At 42.9% G+C, this 22682-nt stretch overlaps 1 protein-coding gene across 3 annotated transcripts in view; it reads left to right on the top strand.

The window, feature by feature from the left end:
- Positions 1 to 22682, top strand: part of ITGA6 (integrin subunit alpha 6) — a 328225-nt gene that overhangs the window by 192530 nt on the left and 113013 nt on the right. For all 3 annotated transcript variants that reach the window (XM_069616222.1, XM_069616220.1, XM_069616221.1), the window contains 5 exons: positions 7213 to 7406; positions 9476 to 9567; positions 11790 to 11917; positions 13936 to 14031; positions 17987 to 18048. In XM_069616222.1, coding sequence (XP_069472323.1) covers positions 7213 to 7406; positions 9476 to 9567; positions 11790 to 11917; positions 13936 to 14031; positions 17987 to 18048 — 572 coding nt within the window. The remainder of the gene's footprint in view (positions 1 to 7212; positions 7407 to 9475; positions 9568 to 11789; positions 11918 to 13935; positions 14032 to 17986; positions 18049 to 22682) is intronic.

Raw genomic sequence — 22682 nt, forward strand, 5'->3', positions numbered from 1 at the left:
AACTGCTTGTCCATGCTTCGCCTTCAAGATGGTGACATTAAAATGGCTGGTTTACAGGCTACCTATCTTCCCTTACAGATTTCTTTGAATATTCCAGAAGACGTTTTAGTATCTGCTCCATTGAGCAAGTACATATGATTATGCTAATCGAAGGAATTTCTTTACCTTAATCGGGGCAGACAAACTAAACTAGCCCACTTGCATTATTATGAAATGTATCAACAAATTGTTCGGAGAGAATCCTGTGCCAGAATATATCGAGCAAGCATGGATAAATTACAGGCCTTTCACGAACATCCCTTTTTTGCTAAAAATCCTCGACCATGTTGCTTACCTTCAAGTACAGGAATACTTAACTGTTAATAACATTCTTGGCCAACAACAATCTGGTTTTAGATCGACACAGACAGCTCTATTGGACTTGAAGGCCAATAATTTGGAGGAAATGGAGCATGGTAACGTTGTGCTAATCCTGCTCCTTCATCTGCAGCCTTTGATTTTGTAGATCCCGCTATTCTTGTCAACATGTTAATATACACTTCTTCTGTTTCAGCCTCTGCAACCAATTGGGTTAATTCTTTTTTGGACAAATCAGACAGCCATAGTATTTAGTAGTGAAGCCGTAGCTGATGAATTCAAAGTGCTGTGCGGGGTGCCACAGGGGTCGTGTTTTTCTCCTACCTTGTACAATATTTTCACTAACCCATTGTTGGATGCAAGAGGAATAATGTACACCAGCTACGCTGTTGATACTCTGTGCCTAATTCCACTCTCGGGCAGTTACAGCATGGTTACTGTAAATATTAACAAGGTTTTTTCGATCATCCTGCAATTGACAGTGGAAAACAGTTTGGTATTGGTGTCATTCAGAGCCAAACTGATGATTGCAGGCACAGTGGCTCTGCTCAGGAAACATGACTCTGGCTATATAAACTTTGTCAGCTGGATGTACTCTCGCACACCTGCCTAAACTAAAACACTAGGGGTTGTCTTAGATCAGGAAATTAATATGAAGGCTCATGTTAACAGCTTGGATGCCTCCTACTCCTATAACATTGTTGGGGCCCACTGAGATCCTTTCTCCTTTCTAACCAAAAAGAGCTATGCCATTATCGCTAAAGCCATAATTGGAGCCATTATTGTGGAAGCTTACTTCAGGGAATTGGGGAAAGGGGAACTATCTAAGCGGCAAGTTATTCAAAATAGTGCTGTGTGTGCAGTTGAAGGCATTGGGAAGTGCGAACCGCTCTCGTGCACCAGGAGAGTGCTCCACTGGTAGTCTGTGGCGGCGAGGATCTCCTTTCGCCGTCTCTCCCTCACACACACAGGTTTTTGATCAAAGCCGAGTCTCTTTCAGAAAGGTTGTCCTAGTTGTCGAATGACTCTTAATCGAACACCTTTCTTTTAATCATGATAACAATGAAATTGACTGTCAGCTGGAGTGCGTTCCATTGTTCAGCACCTAAACTATGGAATGCTTTACCTCTAGATCTAAGGGGCTGTTCGGTGGACTGCTTTTAGCGGTCCTCGAAGACCCACTGATTTGTGTAAGCTTTCTCCTTATCGGCTAAGCCTCTCAGAATACTTAGTTTTTTGTTCTGTTTGTCCTGTTTTGTGAGCGCTATGATGCCTCCGGGCTTGCTGTCTTCAGCGCCTTATAAATAATAAATACATTGGTGAGGCGATTTTATGAAGTACGAGTACCGTTTGAATGGTACTCTAACTTGCTGGATGAGAATGGTGATATTTAAACTTTTAGGAGATTTGCAGTAAATGGCAAGTTTCACTGTGCATGGCTGGCCTCTGCGCGGCATCATTGCACCAAATATGAATTGGGTTTATTGTGACCTGCAACATTTCACAGAAAAAGCTGGTAAATATGTTATTCTTTCTCACCATTGGATTGAGTGCAAGCCTCTTAAGGTAGAGTATGTAAACTAAGGAGCTCTCCCTGCAGGGCTATTGGAATTTTTAAGAATGTGCAAGGGCTGTTAATTATTAACTCTGCATAGGTGTAAGAATTGAAACTCCATGTAAACTTTAAGAAAAACCTCAAAAAATCTGTTGAAAATGTCCATGGTTGGTACCCCAAAAACCAGTAAAATGGCAACTGGAAGTGTTTCAAGTCCTACAATGTACTCGAGTCACTCCCTTTTCCACTTTGGAGAAAAGAGCTATGGGAATGAGCTGTAGCGTGATCTTCATCATTGTCTGTCTATGACCGTAGCAGGATTACAAGACAATTCTGCATTTCGTTAATCAGCCATGGTGCCCTTATGAATGGGAAACGAAACCCTTCCCTTTCGTAATTCTTTTGAGATGGGATTTCTGGAACGGACTATATATTCACCCAATGAAAACTGAAATGAATGCATCATTGGGTTCTGTCTTCATGATGCTTGTGGTTATGAAAAGACTATTCTACGTGTTTTCATAGACTTATATTTAAAAAATCTGCATTTTTTTCTTGAACGCTCTACATGAATGTGATTTCCCCCTCACTCCTACTCCCACATATAATATACATATGTGTGTAGGTATATGTAATTGGACGATTTCGACTAAAAGTGCACAAACAAAAAGGAAGTCTATGAAAACACATATTGAGTCACCAGATTACTGTTCTGCAGGAGTACAGGGATGAGTAGCGAACAAAGCTCGTACGCAGCCAAGCACTACTGCTAAACCAGCAGAGATTTCAATCATACGGGTGAAACAGACACAGCCTAACCAGTATACTTCCTTCGCCTCTTAGGGTAGCATAGTCCGCGGGCAAGCTATACACTTTAGGAGGGATGTGAGCTAGTGCAGAAGCATACCAAGCAATAGTACTGTTGTAACAAAATAACATTTTTAACCAAGGTTCTCTGAAAATGGGGTTGTTTTAATTAAACTTACTATGCCACTTACTATGCAAACAACCTAATAAAAAAACACTAGCCCACCCCTGTAAAGGAAATAAAGTGTGCAGACTTGGGAATGAAAGGGGCACTCTGGCTTTGAAGACAGCAGTGCACCTAAAACCTGAAGATTCACCCCCTCCCCCCACACGCCAATGGTAGGTGATGTTGCATGAACATTGATCCCAACAGCATCCTAGGAAGTGTCATTGTGGAATACATTAAAAGCTTAAAATGAATAAAGGTGAGTAAAGTAATATTGTTACTAAAGTAGAAAACACTAACTTAGTTACTAGAAATATTCTAACTAGTGCACAGTCTTGATATGCCATGGGCGGAGTCATGAAATGTCAATCGTGCGCTCAGCAGAATCGACAATGGCTTGGAACTCTGCCTTAAGATGTCAGTACTTATGCCAGTTATAGCATCAGACGCCAAGTATAGTTGATGTAAGCTAAATGCAACCCCATATTCCCATGTAGCTTCTTAAATTCTGGTACTGCCATCTGTCAGTTATAGCCGCACAAGGTAGGTACAGCAATATTATTCAAGGTACAGCCTCCCATAACTAGGTGCTGGTATTGTTTGCCAAGTACAGCATCAAATGCCACAGTGGTGCAATTGTATCCTAACTAAAGCATAATTTACCTGGTACAGTCCCCATATGCAAGATACAGACTTGCGTTCAAATACTGGCCTCCTATGTCGAATGCAGCCCTAAATGCCTCAACTGCCTGGTATAGTCGGTATGCAAGGTACTGCCTGTTAAGGTCCACGTGCTGCGATCGTATGCAAAGTGCACCTTTAAATGCCCCAGTTTTGTCAGCTAAAGCTCTTCATGCAATATTTCTGCTATCCTTACTGTCACAGATGGCCTCAATAACAGATGTGACGAATCCTGAGATGTTGTTGCTTCTAAGGGGGGGAGCCCCTTCCCATGAGGCCAGGGTGGGGAGGCTGCTACCTGATAGTCCCCCTCGGGGAGAGGATCTCATGGGAAGAGACCTCCCTTCAGGGGACAAGGGAGAACATCTCAGGAGAACATGGTATACCACCAATACTCTACAGGCTCCTTCTCTCCTTGAGCCCTGCTTACATCACACCCTCTTATATTGAGGGTAGGCCCACATACCTGTATGACATGTGTGATTAACATAACCGAGTGTACTGGGACGAGGTGGCCCGTAGGAGGAATAAAGACTGACCTGACAACTACAGCTACATGTGTTGAAATTGTGCCAGGGTGGAGCCTGTGCAATAAAAGGACCACGGAAGGAGGGCTACTTGTCTTCAGCCCGCAATGACCCAAGGATTTTGTAATCGCATCCAGAGAAGAACCAGGCGGATCAGCGGACAGCCATGGAAGTCCAGATGGAGGAGGTTGAGCTAGGTGACCTCCCGGCCAGTTTTGACAAACCGTGCAGTGGGGCAACTGCGACCAGGTGGACCAGATGTTCTGGTAACAGCGTTGAAACCGTGATGCAGAGAAGCCGAGCGCAGGCCCAAGCAGCTGATGGACCGAGGGAGAAAGAACACTGGTGCTGACATCGAGACGCCCGATCCCAGGAAGAACAGGAGTGCTACTCTATACCAGTGAGGGGTACAGGTAAGTTTGAGATGCCCGGTAGGGGTGCGAATCGGGCAGCAAGAGGGTCTTGCATCCGAAGAACGCTTCCTCGGCCCAGTGGCCGATCGAAAACCACTGACCACCAGAGAAGTGCCTTGGGCCCAAATCAAGAAGCGAGGCATCTTCCTCATGGCAGTACTTGGCAAAAGAGTAAGCCAAGTGGGACAAACCGAAGATTGAGAGAAACTGGGGTCTGGGAACCAAATCAAGAAGCGAGGTATCTTCCTTTTGGTCATATTTGGTTGGAGAGTGAACCAAGTGGGCCAAACCAAAGAGAGGGAGAAACCAGGGTCTGGGACCCGAAATCAAAAAGTAACACATCATATTTCTCGTCACAGTACTTGGTAGAGAGGGATACCAAGTGAGTCCAATAAAAGAGCAGAAGCCAGGTTTGTAGACCCTTCTAACATTTGAGAACTGTGTGTTTGAAGCTACATGATGCGTAGACCAGGGGAAGGGAGTTATGAAGCCAGGGCCAAGAAGCCTGGTGAAGGGTGTCATTCTCCCAGGCTAAGTGTACTACCAGGCCAGAAGAAGGGGGGGGCAATTCTCTTGGCCATCTCGAAAGGACACAAGACTCTTTGCTCACCAGCAAACTGAGTCATTCCCACTGGTCGTGTTTAACTTTTTAATCGAGATACTAGGGGAAGGGAGTCTTTCTCCTGGTAACCAAAGTTATAAAGACTTTCTGATACAGAATTCGAAAAGATAAGCAGTGTGTCTGCTGAGGAAAAGTGATTCAACTTTGCCTTTTGTGTTGGAGGACATTTTTGACTCTGGGGTGGGGGTTGTGGGGTGGGGCAGGGGAGTCCTTCCCCTAAGAAGGACTCTTCTTCATAATTGCTCTCCTTTCCACAGTACCACTACTCCCCTTCTCCACACTGCCACTCCCTACAATACCACTACTCTCTACTCTCCACACTACCAGTACTCCACCCCAACTTCTCTTAACTCCCCTTCCTGTCGCTGTCCCTTGCACATTCTGTCACTCCTACTCCACTACTGTTCCAACTTGCACACCTCACATGCACAATCACAACACAGTAACACTTTCTCTCACCAACTAATATCTTACATTTTCTGTAAGCCCCTACCAAAAGCATGTCCACCCTCCTTCCTTCTGGTCTCTTGATCTGTCACCTCCTCAACCGAACAGCCCACACGTTCCAGTTTTCCGTCGCTGTATTTATCCTTCTCCTATTGTTCTTCCCCTACTGGTTCCCCATGCCCCCCTTGCCTGCTCGTTCCTGCTCTAAAGAGGGAGCTAAGCACCACCCCTTTTCACCTCAAGGGTCGCCCGAATAATGTCCGGGGTCATGTCATGTAGCGGCTCCATGGCCACTCTGTAGGTACGTTAGACTGTGTTGACGGGTGGCTTGTAGTGATCCCGTTTGCCGCTTACTAAAGTTTCTGCTGTGCCTCCCAACGGTTCCCCCTCTCTCTGGTGCTGCTAGAGGTCCACTGGCAGGAGAACTCTCACTGAAGGCGGCTCTGATGGGCTGTCTTGTCGTGGGTGAACCGCCAGGACTGCTGATCCATGTGGTTATCTGCAATGATAAGAGACCGGAAAGCACATTCTTCCAGAGGTATAGGGTGAACAATGGTATTGCTTGGATTCATATAGGCCCTTAAAGATGGGACAGGAACTGGGGGCCCTCCCAACTTCCACCTTTTGCCTCTGGGGTAGGATGGGCTCTTGCTGCTAACCTGGCAGTCCTCCCACCTCAGGCTAAGAGGAGTCGCCATCCCCTCGTGACCGGTTCGGACTACTGATCTGGTCACATTACCCTTGCAGGTCGCATATTAACGTGCTGCTGCCATCTTCTAGGTGCAGCCTAGGATGAGAAGGGCATTTTTGTATGTTTATGCCTAATTTTCCTTTTTGTAGTTTCCATATATAAAGAATGGCCTTTCATGACCTGCTGCTGCCATAATATGCCCAGCGCAACCTGTAATGCGGTCTAATGCCACCTAATGCTTCATATACATTTTACAGTCCCTCAATCCTTGGTACAAGCCCAACATGCACATGCGCTTTCCCTCAGCGTGGTACTCTGCAATCTATCTACCCGCTCTGTGCTATATGCAGGCCCCCGATTCTATCTTCCAGGGGTAGTGTAGCCTCCCAGTTGCCTGCTCGAGACCTGCGCTTAGCTGCTGCTCCTTCTGTCTCCCTCTCCCATTTTACCTTCTATCCGTGAAATGGGGATAAGGGAAATATAGTATTTGCAACAGGTGTGCCGATTCATTCATTACCACTTGCTGCAAAGCTAGTGAGGCGAGTCTGTGTGTTAGGAAGGCTTTGACAATTGCTGATTAAGTGTGTCAAGCTCGAGGGGAAATAAAAACTGGCTGTGAGCACGTATTTTCCTGGTGCCTTTCAATCCAGGCAAGTCCATTAGTAGTGTTGCTCTGTGTACCTGTTATGACCATCTTTAATGTGCTGCCCAGTGGTTCTTATAGAATTCCCCCATCTGCATCCATGCAAGACAGAAAGTTAAAGGACTGCTTTTAAGTAGCAAAAATTACAATTATTCCACTATATTGGACCATATACTAGTCAGCAAGCTTTACATATTTGCATTTATAGAAGACTGGAAAGAAATGCACATACTGTTTGTAATGGATTGCCCAGCAGTTATATACACCATTTCAATGTTGTTTTTCTTCTATGTCCATTCCCAGTTGGCAAGATATTGTCGTTGGCGCACCACAATATTTTGAGCGTGATGGAGAGATTGGGGGTGCGGTGTATGTGTACATTAATCAGAAAGGCAAGTGGAATAAAGTTAAGCCCATTCGACTGAACGGAGCAAAGGATTCCATGTTTGGACTTGCAGTGGAGAACATTGGTGACATTAATCAGGATGGCTTCCAAGGTAAGCATCGACTCCATTTCGATAAATCCATTAAAGGCATATATCCCGACCTCCGTTTAGAGAATGCCATTGTCGGGTAATGTAAGGGTGACCATGCACCAGTGTCCAGTGCATACTTGTTTCATAGTCTGCTCCATCATGCCCTCCAGCCCCTGTCTTGCCATGCAGTTGAACATTCTCCCTAGTCCTCGCCCTTTGTATTCTGGAATACTGTGCTCTTAAATCGCCTGTTGGGGAAAGTCGCTAAGGTAATTGCTTGTTACCTTATAACTATACAAAGTCCCATAATATTCTTCCTACTCATCAATCCGATGTAGGAGACCCATGAACAAGTTCTTCTGCCGTTAAAATTGTCTTTCAGGTTATGAAATGCCGCAAATGGACGTATCCATTTCTTAACTGGTACTGACCACTAAACTGTCATCCGTCAGATTCTTCAAGGCCTACGCTAGCTACCCAGGAGAAACAAAATGTGAGCTTCAAGCACTGCTGCTAAAAAGCATTGCATGACAATGCACCCACATAGGTTTACAACAGTACACCTCCCAAGTCCTTCATTAATTGAGCATTCGCTTAATCCTCCTCCCTTTCAACTTGTTCAGCCCCTTTTGTGCTCATTGGGCAGAGGCTCGAGTGTTTAACTGATTGGTTGGGCCCTTTGTTAACTCCTAGCTCTGATTGGTTATTCCCTGGGGACTGCTTAACGGCCCTCACTAGATGATTATTGGTGCGGTTTTCATATTGGTTAATTACTTCAAGGTGATCTTGTCGGGCAGTAGTGGTGTAACGATTTGCTAAACAGAAGCACTTTTCTTAACCATTATTTTAACCCGAAAAACGTGCTAAAGAAACCAATATTCACCAGAATTGGCTATACCCGCCTCTCAACCTTCAAACCTGCTCTGGATGAATGATGCCGAAAATCCAAGTAAACCATTTGGAAGTTTATTTTTTGTTCTGATTTTGTAAAGCGAATGTTAGTTGCGAAGGCTGAAATCGGGGAACGCTAAGAGTAGGTTGAAGCATGCATGAGTAAATCAATGAATGTATTAGAATTGGGGCTCCCAGTTTTCCATTTTCACAGATAGACTGAAATCGCCCTGTTTCCCTTCAATATTTCTTCCAAAAAAGCGTAAATTCATATATCTGGGTTGGCTAGTCAGGGTGTCAATCATGCCTTGTAGGCCTATGGCTGTGCAAAGTAACACAGTGGAGAGGCAAGTTATTTAATGGGCTATTGTAATGCTTAACACATCGGAAGGAACCGCTATTTCTTTTTTAAGGTGCGCTTCCCATTTCAAGCATCAAATCGCTACCTACTAGTTTTACAGAGCAAATATAATTATGGATAAATACAGACCGAATTGTTGAAATCATATACCATAAAAGTGGGATCCTTGAGTATAATTGGAAAATGTCCATGATGAAAAACTACTGTACTCTTGTACAATTCTTCGGAAACAGATGTTGCCATAAAAAAAGTACTGTTGCCATAATGCATACAACATGGTTTCGACCTATGGTATGTATTAAGTATGATGGTATAATTTCTCTCCTGCCCCTTACCCCTCTCCCAGGTTCTGTTTAAGGCATTTTAAAGCAACAATTTTTCAATAATTATTTTGCCTATTTCTTCAAATAGCCAAGACATTGATAATGCATAAATATGTTTCTAGCATGTGTGAAGTCTGCACCTTTTCATTCTTTTCTCACCCTTGGCGTTTAAAGGTGTTTGCATTATGTTTGATCCTTGAGACAAGTTAAACATTCTTCTATGCCCTGGGAACCATTGACATCTTCGATATGCTGGTTATCGCACTACACAACTCGAATTCTGAAAGGCATGTTTTGTTTGGGTACCTTTTTTAAGTTAGTAGCATGTTCTTTGATATAACCTACAGAACATGTAAAAATACATTTAAAACATGGAGGACTGTTTGTGGTGTTTTGACAAGTGTTTCAATACTAGATTTAAATAAATTGCCCATGAAATGTTTCGGCTTGTTATCACACACATGCAGTGACTAGTCTATGAAGTCCTAAAATAATATCCTTTTTTTTCTTTACAGATATAGCTGTTGGTGCCCCATATGACGGCAATACTGGCAAAGTTTATGTATATCATGGGACAAAGGATGGCATCAATACGATTCCAGCACAGGTAATGTCTAAACGATTACTTAACTTATTTGTGAAGTGTTGGAACTTGCCATGTTCCAATATTGTTGCTTAGCAACATTTCCAAGTGATTCCAGCAATGATCGATTTTCTGGAGTTTCAGCCATGCTCCACTATTAGATTCAAGGTGTGTGAGTGCGGGGGTGGAGGGATGGGTCAGATGTATTTTTCTTTTTTTTTCCATTTACAGGCCAAGCCAGTTTCTTTAGAGCCTTCTTTGGCTCTCTGTCAACCAGCCATGGTCACCTAGCGTGTATTATGTTCTAACTCGTCTTATCACATTAAATATGTCTAAGGTATGACCTTATACTTGCAAAAGGGGGTAGGGGGTGGAACTTGTTTATGTACAATGACTTTACAGGTAAGTAGTGTAGGATCTACGGCAAAGACAAAGTAGTTAGCTTGAGTGGGAGTTAACCTCCCAACTGGTGGTAGAGATGAATCCGGTGTTATGATTGGCTGAGCATGATACTTGTCCTGATGTCGTGATACCCAATTGGAAGTCTAGGTCCTGCTTTCAATAATAAAGATTTTCCTCCCTTTGGAATCCCCAAGGTATGATAGGTTATTTATAACCCGCTTAATGCCCAGAGGTTTCTAAGCGTGGAAAGGTCTCTTTCTGAAGGCAAACTAAATGTTTCGAGCCTTTAGGTTCAGGTATCTTTAGCCGTTTGCCAACAGAGTGTGGTCTGCGCAAGGTGAGGAGTTTAGAGTTGGGTTGTGATTATGTGGCGGCTCCCTTGTGACGATGAGGATCTTCAATTGAGAATGATTGCTGTGGGCCACTTGTGATGCTACTGCGCTAAGAGGAGCAAAACTGCTGGCGCACTGTGGAGCTGTACATTTAATATTGAAGACCTGACTTCTGGTTGACATTGAGTTCACAAATATGACCTGTCAAACCTCATATTAGAAGGTCCCAATTTAGCATAAAAGCAGCATCCATCCCTACCAAACACTCCAAGAGACTTTTTTCTGAACTGCTTTTTTTATCTGCCAACTTATCATTTACTTCCTTTATATCAAGATATGTCGTGAATAACCTCTGTCAATCCATTTATCCAAAGTAATAGTGTTACCCTGCATTCATATCCACCCTGCCTTCCTAAGAATTGCCAATGGCTGCTTGGCAAAAGCTCCCTCTTGCCAAGGAATGTTTAAAAAACTTTATTAGTTAATTTGCTATCCTTGCCCTTCGAATATTGTTGACATGTGTTTCAGCCACACAAGGGCCTTTCTCAAAACAAAAACTCATTTGAGGGCAATATTGTTCCTAGATAGTCCTTACTATCCGTACATTTAACTCTGTTACAAAAAAGCATTGACATTACGTATGTAAAACATTGACAAATGTTCATAGCAAATCATGAATATGACGTCATGGCACAAGAATATGCATTTGTGAGTGTAAATATATCACATAATCAATTAGTTGCATGAATCAATGAGTCGAATGCATCACAAGGAGGGAAAGGAAAAATTGGGAGAGAGAAAGATAAAGAAAAAGAGAAAAAGGAAAAATATTTGTTTAAAAAATAAGAAAAAGGAAAAATCAACATGCTCTTCTGCCATACTGGCTGTACTAAAATAAGTTCCCACATTTAATCAACTCCATTGTATAAGTAAGGTCCCCAAGCACCCGCATACTTTGTAGTCACACTTTCACCATAGTAATATTGACAGTTTCATAATTGACTATACTTAATAGTTCACTGAGAGTTCAATTTAACCACGCAAGTGCTTAACATACAAAGTATATCCACTTGTCAGCTATTTGCGCTGCAGCTGTTAAATTCCCTTAATTACCACTCCTAATGCTACATAGAGCATACACAAAGAATAAGTTAAGTGACCTGCCGGCTTACCGGAATCCAAATACGTAAATGTCATGGGTTAAGCCCTATGAAATGAGGAAAAATATCTGTGTAAATACAATAAACTTAAACATTAAACTGTAAAATTGTGATTAACCGTCTCCCGCTCCTATTTTAACATGCTTGATGGCCCGGATTTGAGGTACCCATCTGTATGTTTCTTATCACAGTTGCTTCTGTGACTTTATGGTTTTGATATCCGATATCTGTATAATTTATAATGTGTGCTTTAACGTTTGTGATGACCAGCCAATGTAATGCTACTAAACACTGGAGAGGTAAAGGATGAACAACAAAAATGAAGTTGATGTGAATGTGGTCTATCTTTCAGATTCTTAGCGGCGGGGATCATGGAGCTCAGTTCTTTGGGTATTCCATTGCAGGAAATATGGATCTTGATCGAAATTCCTACCCTGATATTGCTGTGGGGTCACTTTCAGATGCTGTAACTATTTTTAGGTATGTCAAAGTGGTTTGAGATTTGATTGTATTTTTCCTTTTGAAAAGTGGTATGTTTGACGAGCCAATGTTTTGAGATGTCCCCGAGGGCTGTGGGTTTATGGCTTTGCGGCTATGTTAGAATCTGCTATTCGGTCAACGAGAAGCAATATCACTGTCATCAAAATAGTCAGTCCACAGGATGCAGAGAAGGGGCAGCAATTGTCCCTAAAAGCATCTCTGGGACACGTTTCTCTCGCTGGGTTGTCACTGCAACCACGAACAGACATTAAATATTACCTTTCTGGCATGAAGCACCTAAAAACATCCGTTATAGTGCAATTTTTTTTTCTAATCAGATTTCCTAATTGGTATATTCACTTTGTGGGCTATGCATGGACCTGCCAAACAATTGAGCCCACAATTTGTTGGAGACACTTTATACTGCTTAGGACATAACTGGCTGCCCCTTGCTCACAGCTAGGTGTATGCATAGCAACTCCCATTTCTTCAGCTTGTGCTCATGCCATACCATTTTGTTTCACTTGCCAAATTAATCTGCCTCTTTTCAGAAACTGCAGCCAAACGCTCCTACCCCACGAAACAGTGACTACTATTTTAAGGCAATACGTAATAGTCCAGCAATGTAATATAAGATGTGTGTTCTATAAGCCAACTAAATGCATAGGATTGTCTCCCCAAGAAGCCAGTGAAAGTGCAACACTTGCCCCTGAACAGGGCTACCAACACCAAGAGGGGATAATGGGTTTCGATGGGCCTCTCGCTGGATTGCGAGACCCATAAAGCAATTAACTCAGTTAGGGGCAGACCCTAAGCAGTTGAACAGCTTGACCGGGGGGGTCAATCCTGAACAAATTACCCATATGATCATGACCTTGTCAAAGTAAAAAAATATGTATAATTCGGGTACGGTAAAGAGGACTGCCAGAGCGCTACAACTTCTATTCGAACCAAAAATCTAAATCCTATTGCAAGATTATTGCATGCACCCCTATTAATATGCACAAAAGGAGATGGAACCAGTAAAGTCACTGCCCTTGCAGACTAACCGGGCTCTAGCCAAAGGATGCCAGGGATCAACCCCAAGGAACTCAGAGTAGTGACTGATCAGATAGAAGTGAGAATTTGGCGCTCTCCTATTCAACCTTTCTCTAAAATGCCATCCCTTTCTGAAAAATGCATTAAAAGCTATCCAAATGTTGTAAATATATACCACAGAATTGGAACCTCTTCCCCAAAGTCCGTAGAAATTCCAAAGGGGCTAGAGGGAAGGGAGTGTTAAAGGTCCTCCGATCCTCTCGGATCTCATCCTTTGCCAAGGCATATTTCCATTATCTTTTTAAAAGAAAAAGATTGACTAAAGTTGATAAATTATAGATGTGTTTTGCCATCACTCTCCCTTCATGATTAAGAACACTATGTAACTCTGCTGATTAGCTGCCCGTGCATGGAGGTGCCAGGACCAGCCCTTATCAACTGGGCCATCGCGCTCCTGCTTGCACAGTCTGTATCCTTCTAGACCAGAGCATGCCATGCTGCCATAGAAGCACAGTATTTTATTCAGAGTTTTATTTTGGCACACTGCGTTCCTTATTCATCTCTCAGCCTTGGTTCATTTTCAAACCCTGTTATTTCTCTTGTGACCGCGTTTGCCTGGCCTCTCGCCAGTTCTCTTCACCACTCTGGAATGATCAGACTGCATTTGTCTTTGTGACCAAGATAGTCTCGCTACAACGGACAGTGTATTATCTTTACCCTTTAAACACAAGGATAGAAAGAGATGACGAAAGTCAGGATGAGTTCCCCAACATGGCCAGCTGTCGAGCCCAGCTTCTATAAAGTTTGTATAGAAGTGGCACATGAAACAAGAGATTATGCATGCATGGGTATATTTTGCTGTTTTAAGAATAAACCACTTTTTTAATGCCCCTTTCTATTTGATCAGAATGTTTTATGTGTATACTTTTATTGTAGAGATATTATATGTAATGTTTCGAAATGGTTTTAAAAAAAAATAGATCACGGCCTGTGATAAACATCAAAAAACGTATTCGAGTGACACCAGACCGGATCGATCTAAACAAGAAGACCTGCAGTGCACCCAGTGGAATTTGGTAAGTATTTTTGCTACATATATTCTCTTCTGTGGTATCCTAGCATTGGGTCAACATAATGGGATTAGTTCTATAACAGCCTATGGCTCTTCTGTCCACCTTAGGTTCACTGTCAAGTCTGTTTCCAGATGTGGAGACCATTAGACTTGGTCTCTTCCTCTAAAATGTCACACGCTCCAAAGCTTCATTAAAGATCTAGTTGGGGAGATCATGGAATGCCAGCTGTAGATGTGTATGCTTGCTACAATACGCAGATGTGCATTCCAGCCAGAGATGTATCAAATGTGAACTATATTCGGTAATTGTCACAACCTTTGTATGCAGTACTCAGATATTTAAAGACTGTTGTATAAAGTCACATGTAATGAACAATTTTTGACTGCCGCCCCTCCCCAGTATTTTTTATAGCCGATTTTCTGATGTTCTGGGAGAAAAACCTCACAGCCCTCTTAACTAGCATCCCAACTAATTTTCCGCTTGCCCCAATTAATCATCTGTGTTATGTTTTTTTTATACAAGTTCATTGCAATGCATATTCTGCATTGAAATTTGTGCTGAACGTTCTGCAATGAATTCTCTGGGTACCAAGTGAGCTAAACAACAAACCTTTGTGGATTGTTGGAATATGTATATTAGGATAGATAGTCTTTTCTAATTCTCCTGTTGTTGTCCTTCTGGCATTTTTATGGTTTTTTGGAATTTTCACTTATGATGGAAAAGATCTCTACCGTCATGCCACCTGAAGGCTAAACTCCTCTATTACGATTTGTTGGGTTAAATGGCCTGTGTGGCTACAGGGGCAGGAGCACTTGTCGAGTGGTAAGTTCTCTTACACTGTAAATGTTAGTGCCACAGGGTAGTGACACCTTCCGACATTTTGTTAGCTGCACAGGGTTGGAGCCTTGTTTGCCCTGTTGACAGCCATTTATTCTCTAAACACAGAGCAAAGCTACTACAAGTTAGTTTTAAGCATTGTGTGGTAACCATTTTGCTTTGTGGTTTTCACGAGGAACAGACATTTTGGGAGGTTTTTACTTGTGTAGATTCTTGCCAGAGTTCAGAGGTTCCTTTTGTGAGTTGCATCCAGCTCTGACTGGCAAATGGTGTAAAACACCTCAATCGTGGCCTTTCTGTATATATATGGCGAAGTGGAGTTTGCCTGGCCAGTCTGGAGTTTAAGGCCACCAAAACTTTGAATGATTGCAGAGCAAGGGCTGGGCTTGGGGGTTTTGGGAGAGCAGGAGGTAGGTGGGGGTGTCTGTGAATATTGAGCCATTGCTCCGAACCTACCTGGAATCAAAGTACGAGCCGCTGAAGATACTATTGAAGGTCTTTGATCTGGGCCTGAGTTGCTTCCTCCATTGCATTAAAGTGAGGCTCTGCTTCTTCCTTTCTCTGACCCTGTGGGGATAGATTGCACCCAGTTAGGCTCCTACTTCCTTTGTCTGCAACTAGGAAAGAAGTTGGTGCCACTTCTCAGTTTCTGGAACAGAGCGGTGTGTTGCTTTTGCTCAAACTCCTCTGCTCCGAGGTACATCTTGAGATTGGCTCCTACAGCCATTCTTCATCAAAGGACATAGCGGTCTTTATTCCTGAAGTCTTTGTCTTCATAGACTTCGTAGGAACATCACTGGCCTGCATCCGATGGCATCTCCCTCCTGCAGAATTCCTGCTAGCCACCATTTTGAGGCATCTCATGGGTCTACTGACTTTGTCTGGGTCATTAGAACCATTCATCTGTGAACAGCGGCCTTGTGTGCTGTCCCTGGCTTAGAGGTCACAACTGTGACCTTTAAGTCCAAATGTCTGCTTTTGATCCCTGCAACTTAAACCGTGGGCTGTTTCTGTTCGACTCTGCAGCCTCTTCCACATCCTTGGACATGAACCCTATTGCTGATGGATGTCTACAATCTTTGGGGCTCCTATGGGGACTGTTTTCCAAGATACTACCACTCTGATCTTCTTGGGTTACCTCTGCAACCTCCCTCCAAGGCATCTTGTCCTTAATCATGGGTCTGAAGCCCACCTCGTGTGGTCATCCATCCTTGCCAGTTTGAAGGTTGCCAGGTACACAGCTCCACTGAGACTCTTGTAATACTTACCCCTTTTTATTATGAGAAGCTGAACATTGCCTTTGCCCCATTGTTTTCTATGTACAACTATTTCTGATCCTCTAAACATAACTGAGCTATTTACTTGCCTCCTACGTCTGCGTTCAATATTTGTTCCTGTTATGGTCTAGGAGCTTTTGAAAAACTCGGTGGATTTGTACTACCTACCTTCTATTTTATGTGCGTTTGTGTAGGAATCACTGCCTTTCCCTTCTTGAAACCATGTCATAGTGTTTAAAATGGTACTAAACTGTTTAATCCTTGAACTGGTTTTAAATGTGCTCCCTTTGCTGATTTCATAATACTTTTGCCCACTTTTCATACTTGCCCGTAAATGTGTATACTTCTAAATCCTTCAGATAACCCTGAATAATTGCCAATACATTTACTGTTGGGAAAATGTGCGTGCTGTGAGTTGACAAACCGCACTTGATGACCACGCCACTCTACTAGAGCAACAGGACTGCTCGTCGCATTACCCTTGCAAGGGACAGCAATGAATTGGTGGACGACTTTGTCTAACCCTACAGGTTGTGTTTTTCTTCAACCCTCGCCAGAGGACACGTGCATAAAATCTCCCTGACTCATGTTTGCATTGTTTGCAATGGAAAAGCGGCATATAAACTCCAATAGGGCAATCATTGCCACGGGGCAGGCCGGACTGTTTGGCAACAGCCATGTATTTCTGCCAGCAAGCTTCTACCATGGGTTTAAGAAAGACACATCTGAATAAGGTGATGTAGACGTGTCTCTGATTGTACAATGTCCTTCACATAGTGTGCCTTAAGCAATCCCCTCCACTACCGCACAGGAGGTAGAAATCCGGTCATTCGCATTTTCACTGCCTATCCCATCGGAAGCTCCCGTGGCTTGATCTGAGTCTATGAAGAAAAACTAGGCGTTACGCTACAGCTGCAACAAGAACAGTGGAGGAGCTGTGGAAATGTTTGTGAAAGTAGAGGAACTCTGTTCCAGCTGAATTGGATTTGTAGCTTGACCGTGGCACTGCCAAGGCCTACCTTGGCAGTGCAACAGTGCTCGCCCTTCCCCCACCTTTGCCTCCTACAGCTCTGACTGTAAGTGAATATTTGAAGCATGGCCGCACACACGAGCGCGTGCTGCCGTTCAGTTACATTAAATGCATATGCTGAAGGGTATCGGGTAATGATGTCCCCATATAAAATGTCACTGGAAAAAGTCCTTGGCAACCTTATATATGGTGACATTATGTATGGGAATGGGTTGCTGGGATGTCCCTAGCTCCCATTAAAAAATAAATCAAAAACAAAACGGGGTTTGCGGGGGGTGTCCCACGCATGTTCAATGTAATGTATGTGCAAAAAAACAGCGACCTTTTTGTCAGGGGACATAACATGGAACATGCTGAAGGTGAGGCTGCCAGGAGTTGCTGGTGGGTCCCAGGCACCCGGAGCAGGTTTTTTAATTGGGACATTCTGACATTTGCTGGCAGGGTGTTCTAATGCCTCGGGACCACTAACTTAAGCAGCGATCATCTACTCCATGATAAAGCCTGCTGCAACATTCACTAATGCTTCAGAACGCTCTACCATGTTACGATACCTCGCCTATAAATGGAAAACCGCAACATTTCTAAGAGGTCTACGTGGCTGTTTTTGAACTGTCTCGACACTTGAAAAAGTAGCCTGTTGGATAACACACTGATTCGCACAGCAACATAATAATGAAATCGTAATGTTTAGAAACAGTGTGACATTTTGGAGCAATGTTATACAAGGTTGCTATGGCTACCAATATGAATGACGATGATTTTGAGTCTTTAAAAAACATAGCTCTGATGTTAAATAGTTTGTCTTCTTTTACAGCATGACCGTAGAAGCGTGTTTTGCATATACTGCTAATCCAAAAGACTTGAACCCCACAATAAGTAAGTGTGGCATTCAGCAAGAGTGGTCTGTTTGATTTTTCTATTCGATAATAAATGTGTTGCTTGTTTTCTGATGGATTTCCCTGATCCCACCCTCTCCAATATTAAAGTGAATCTCTGCAGTAAAACATTGACTCCTCGTTACAACGCATGCCCAGTATTCTAGGCAGCCGAAGAGCATTTATAAGTTTGTGGCAGTTTTAACACAGAAAAGGTTGGCCTGGCAGTTTTACTAGGAAATGGCATGATTGGTGTTATGCCAAGTAAATGTCCATGGTTGCCACTAAATGGTGCCTGGTGAGGTGACCGCAGTTAAAAAAATATATATATATAGTTTTATGGACAGAATTTAGTCGAGTTCTCATTTGAAAGCTATTTCAGGCCCAATAAAGTGGTCCTAACAACATTTGTTCTAAAGTTGGCAGTGACTCACTTTCCATGTTCAGATTATGAAACCTCATTTGTATCTTTAATTGGATGTTCCACCGGAAAACCAGTATGACATTTGAGCAATTGCTACTTTATAGCTTAATTTTTACTTTTGAAATGTGATTGTATACTAGCACTGCACTGTTGAATTCACTATCCTTGAAATAACCTTTTTTTCAAATGCCTGTGAATCTGCTTCAAATCACATGCTGTGCATATAGTCCAACATCTAGTGGTAATTGCAAAGTATTCCATCTTTTTTTCGACCTGGACGTGTCTGTAACACTATCCCTACTGTGACGTGTAGTGTACCCATGATTCCTCACACGTCGAGGTCCCCCAGATTGTTTTTTTTTTCTGCCATACTGGTCTGCAGCTTTAATGCAGAGCTCGTGCTAACGAGGGGTATTGCTATATTCATCGCGTCCTTGACGCACCCTTTTGACGATTTCATTGATGGCACTTTCCTGTTTACCGTCCTAACAATCTCTGGTTTAATTCTCAACAGCTGGCGGCTGCTTTATCTTCAGGCTTCAGCCTTTACAGTAGGGAGTGGTGGGGACCCTTATTCTCGACATGCTCTTTAGTGAATACAATTTTATTCTTTACTCCCTTCTTTCCCTTGTCTGGCTGCTCTTTTTCCACTTAACAATGGCGAGAACTGTGTTTAAATGTTGTCCTTCTTGTAATCTGAGTTTTCTTGGAGGGACACTTAGAGTGCATGCAAGAGTTCAGTGAAGATCGAACACCTAGAGGTTCATGGACACTCTGAACAAAGAGCAGATCTGTGAGTATAATGTTAGCACAGAGGGCAGCTCACTCATGAAAGGCAGGAAGGTTCACCCCGGTTGAGTAACATCCAGGACACTGAATAACTCTGCAGAGCCACAAACCAAAAAAGCCCATTGATTCAATCGTAAAACCTAATTTGAATTTCACCTCTTGGCCAATGCGAAAAGCCTTCTATAACCAGGCAATTATGATTTCAAAAAGGGAATGACCAATTGCAAGACTTGACACAGCCTGCCCGGGTTGAGAATTAATCCCGAGCTTAGCTGTACAATTAGCCACCAACTCAGAGCTATAAAAAGAGCTGGGAAACTCCAGAAATGGTGCACACTGGACTGCAGCAGACTTACGGAGCTAGACTCCCTATGAATACAGGGACCCTCCCATGTGGGAAACCAGTTAGCTTGGTGAGGATAATTCAGCGCAAACTGTCAAACCCATGATCGAGACTACACCAGCAGGGCTGCTGGTGTAAGCCTCGATCTGAAGTGCATGCTACGGGTCGAAAAAGCCTGAAACCTGGGAAAAGTCTTGAAAGCATTGTTAAAGCGGGAAGATCCAGGAAGGGTCCAGACGAAGCAACCCTGAAACGGCATTCAGTTGAGAATATTTATTCTTTTGTTGTACTTGCATAGGGCTCGACATATGAGAATGGGTTTGGTGAACACTTCTGTTGGCCACTTCTTGCAATATTTGTATTGTAGTTTGGGATAGCCAGGAGAAGTATATGTTAAGAGTAAGATTTGGTAACCTTTCATTTGGCCACTTATTTGAACCCGGTTTTTATAGATTAGGCTCTACCTGGAGGGACAAGACAAAGATCTTTCTAGATCCCCTTTGTATCCCCCCCCCCCCCAACCATGATCCGTTTTATCTCCGGAACATTCCATGCATTTCTAATTACTTCCCTAGCGCTTACAGGCACTATCTTTCTTTCCTCAATAAAACACTGAATAAAAGTGCTTTTGCTGAAGCACACTGTAGAGAGCAATGTGTCATTGCTCGACCTCACACGCTGCACATGTCTGTACAAGGAAGGTTGTTTAGCAAACATTTACACAGTGGACTGCATCTATTCTTCTCACACAAACATATAAGCGACTGCAGAATGGATTCTGGTGCAAATGGCATTTCGCACAGAACAGGAGCTGTGTTTCATCCATGACTAACGAGAGATGCAATTGTTGTCCAAGTGTGGTCATCTTGGTCGCAGATCATGACCTCGTATTTGACTCTCTTCATTGCAGGTATGAAAGCATATCTTGTAGGCTGAAAACTTCTACCTTTTTCATCTGTTTCTGAGAATACATAGACATCGCAACTCTGTATTTAGTTACACTGGGTGTGGACTGACAGACTGCAAGTGTATGGGCAATCTGATCCCGACAAGATGTGAAGGGCTGATTATGCAGCAGCCTAGTGATGGGAATATCTCTAATTGAAATGTGTTTAAAGTAGGCACAAAGTAAGATTAGTTTGTCTGCTGGTGGAGGGTGGGGGGCAATTGGATGCCTTCTTACAGCAAGAAAGAAAACATTTGTGTACTGTGCAAAGGTAGTTGTGTAGCTTCTCTTGCTGTGTCATTGATGGCATGCGTTTTCTTTGTGCCTGGCTATTGTGTACTATTAGGATGGTACAAAGAACTCTGTGAGTCCGCCCCAATGCTACAAAGTATTTGTTTGGTATTCGTGCATGCTGAACGATTATTTTTTTCTGAGCTGATAAGCAGTGTATTCCTATTTGTTTGTGTGAACATGGTTTCATGTTAACCTGGGCTATGTTTGTGCTGTTGGTCCAATTCCCTGGAGCCACCTTTCCCTTGTAATGATCTTGATTGAGTTTTCAATATACGATCAGTGCTTATTTTGAATTTTTTTGTGTAAATATCTTTGCATGTCTGGATGTCTTTTGATTTATCCCAAAGCCTGTGTCATGCCATCAACAGGAAATATCCATTCATGTGCAGTATCAGCAATTGCTGTGTGGAGGAGTTTGTCTGTGTGCTGCTGCTGAGTGGTGTGTTGAGCTCAAGATCCATTTGCATTTTGCTGGCAAAAGATGCAGATCCCCCATCAAATGGCAATATGGTACATATTCATAGAGCTATAATGGATTTGACTTTTTGCACTATGTAACAGTACCACCCACTTTTATTTTTGTTTTCTTCTTGGCACTTGAATATGGATTTGTTTTATAATTTGCTTCCCAGTAGTTTTGGGATCTTTTACATGGAGGCTCCTCCTTGCTCGATAAGTTCTCACCAGTCCTTCATGTTCTGGTATCTGGCCTGTAGCCTATCAAGAATACCTTTTGTAGGTGCACTTCTTGGAACGGGGCAGCTTCCACCTTGCATTATGTTGCTTTATTTCTTCTGCTTTGGTATTTTGTGGTACCATTGCTTAACACTCCTTTCAAATTCTTAGACCATCAGGTGTTTTTTAGTAGATTTCAAGTTTTAAACTAAATCCTCCTTTTGTTGGCATTGACACAAATGAGTCTTTGCCACTTGAGCGCTTGTGTTATTGCAACCACCCACATACTATTTGCAAAACACCGAACTCCAACAACATGGTTGTACCTGTAACAGATAATAAATTAATCATTTAAAAAAATGTCGAACTGCCCACATAAAAGTGCTGTAATTGCATATCTGTACTATAAATGTGGACATGACTTTAGAGTAACCGTGGATAGGAACACTTTTCTAGGCCTGGAAATTCATTTTCAAATGAGACCGTAGAAACTAAATCCATCATTTGTATAGCGCCTTTCACCATTGGTTATGGTGCCAACGAGCTGTAGGCTGAATGCCCTCGGGGGACAGAAGTCCAGGTATGGGAAATTCATCCGAGAGGTTTAGAATGCGTGTTTGCATTTTTGCTAATATGAAATTAGGTAGGGGTGGCCAAGTCCCTGCTGGTCACCCATGTCGAACTAGCATGTGGATGGGTAATGAGACGTATTCTGAAGAGTATGCGAGATCAGGAGAAACATTGTGTGCAGCTAGACAGAATTTGTATTGTGGGGTATAGCTGCATTCTTATGCAGAGGTGTTGTGCGATGTCTTAGAGTAGTGCATGATAGCAGATAAGTGCGGGTGGGTGGCTGTGCCTTCAGCTAGTTTCCATAAGCATGTGTGTACTGGCTGGTTTGTTAGTTGCATAGATGCACCTAGATGTCCATCCTCCAATTCACCTAGAATCAGTACATGTGCTGAACTCTCACTAGATTCAATATCCTGGCTGCACTCAATGCACCTAGATTGAAAACATTTGCTACCCTCGGATTCATCGAAGTGGAATAACTTGGCCAGCTTCGGAGTGCAGCGAGTTAGGAGTCGCATAGTAGTGATACAGTAATAGTTGGAGCAGAATTCAGGGAGCACAGCACTGGCCATGCTCACAGTTCCTACCACC

Source organism: Ambystoma mexicanum, chromosome 9 (assembly GCF_040938575.1).
Source record: "Ambystoma mexicanum isolate Mex_15411 chromosome 9, UKY_AmexF1_1, whole genome shotgun sequence".
NCBI lineage: Eukaryota > Metazoa > Chordata > Amphibia > Caudata > Ambystomatidae > Ambystoma > Ambystoma mexicanum.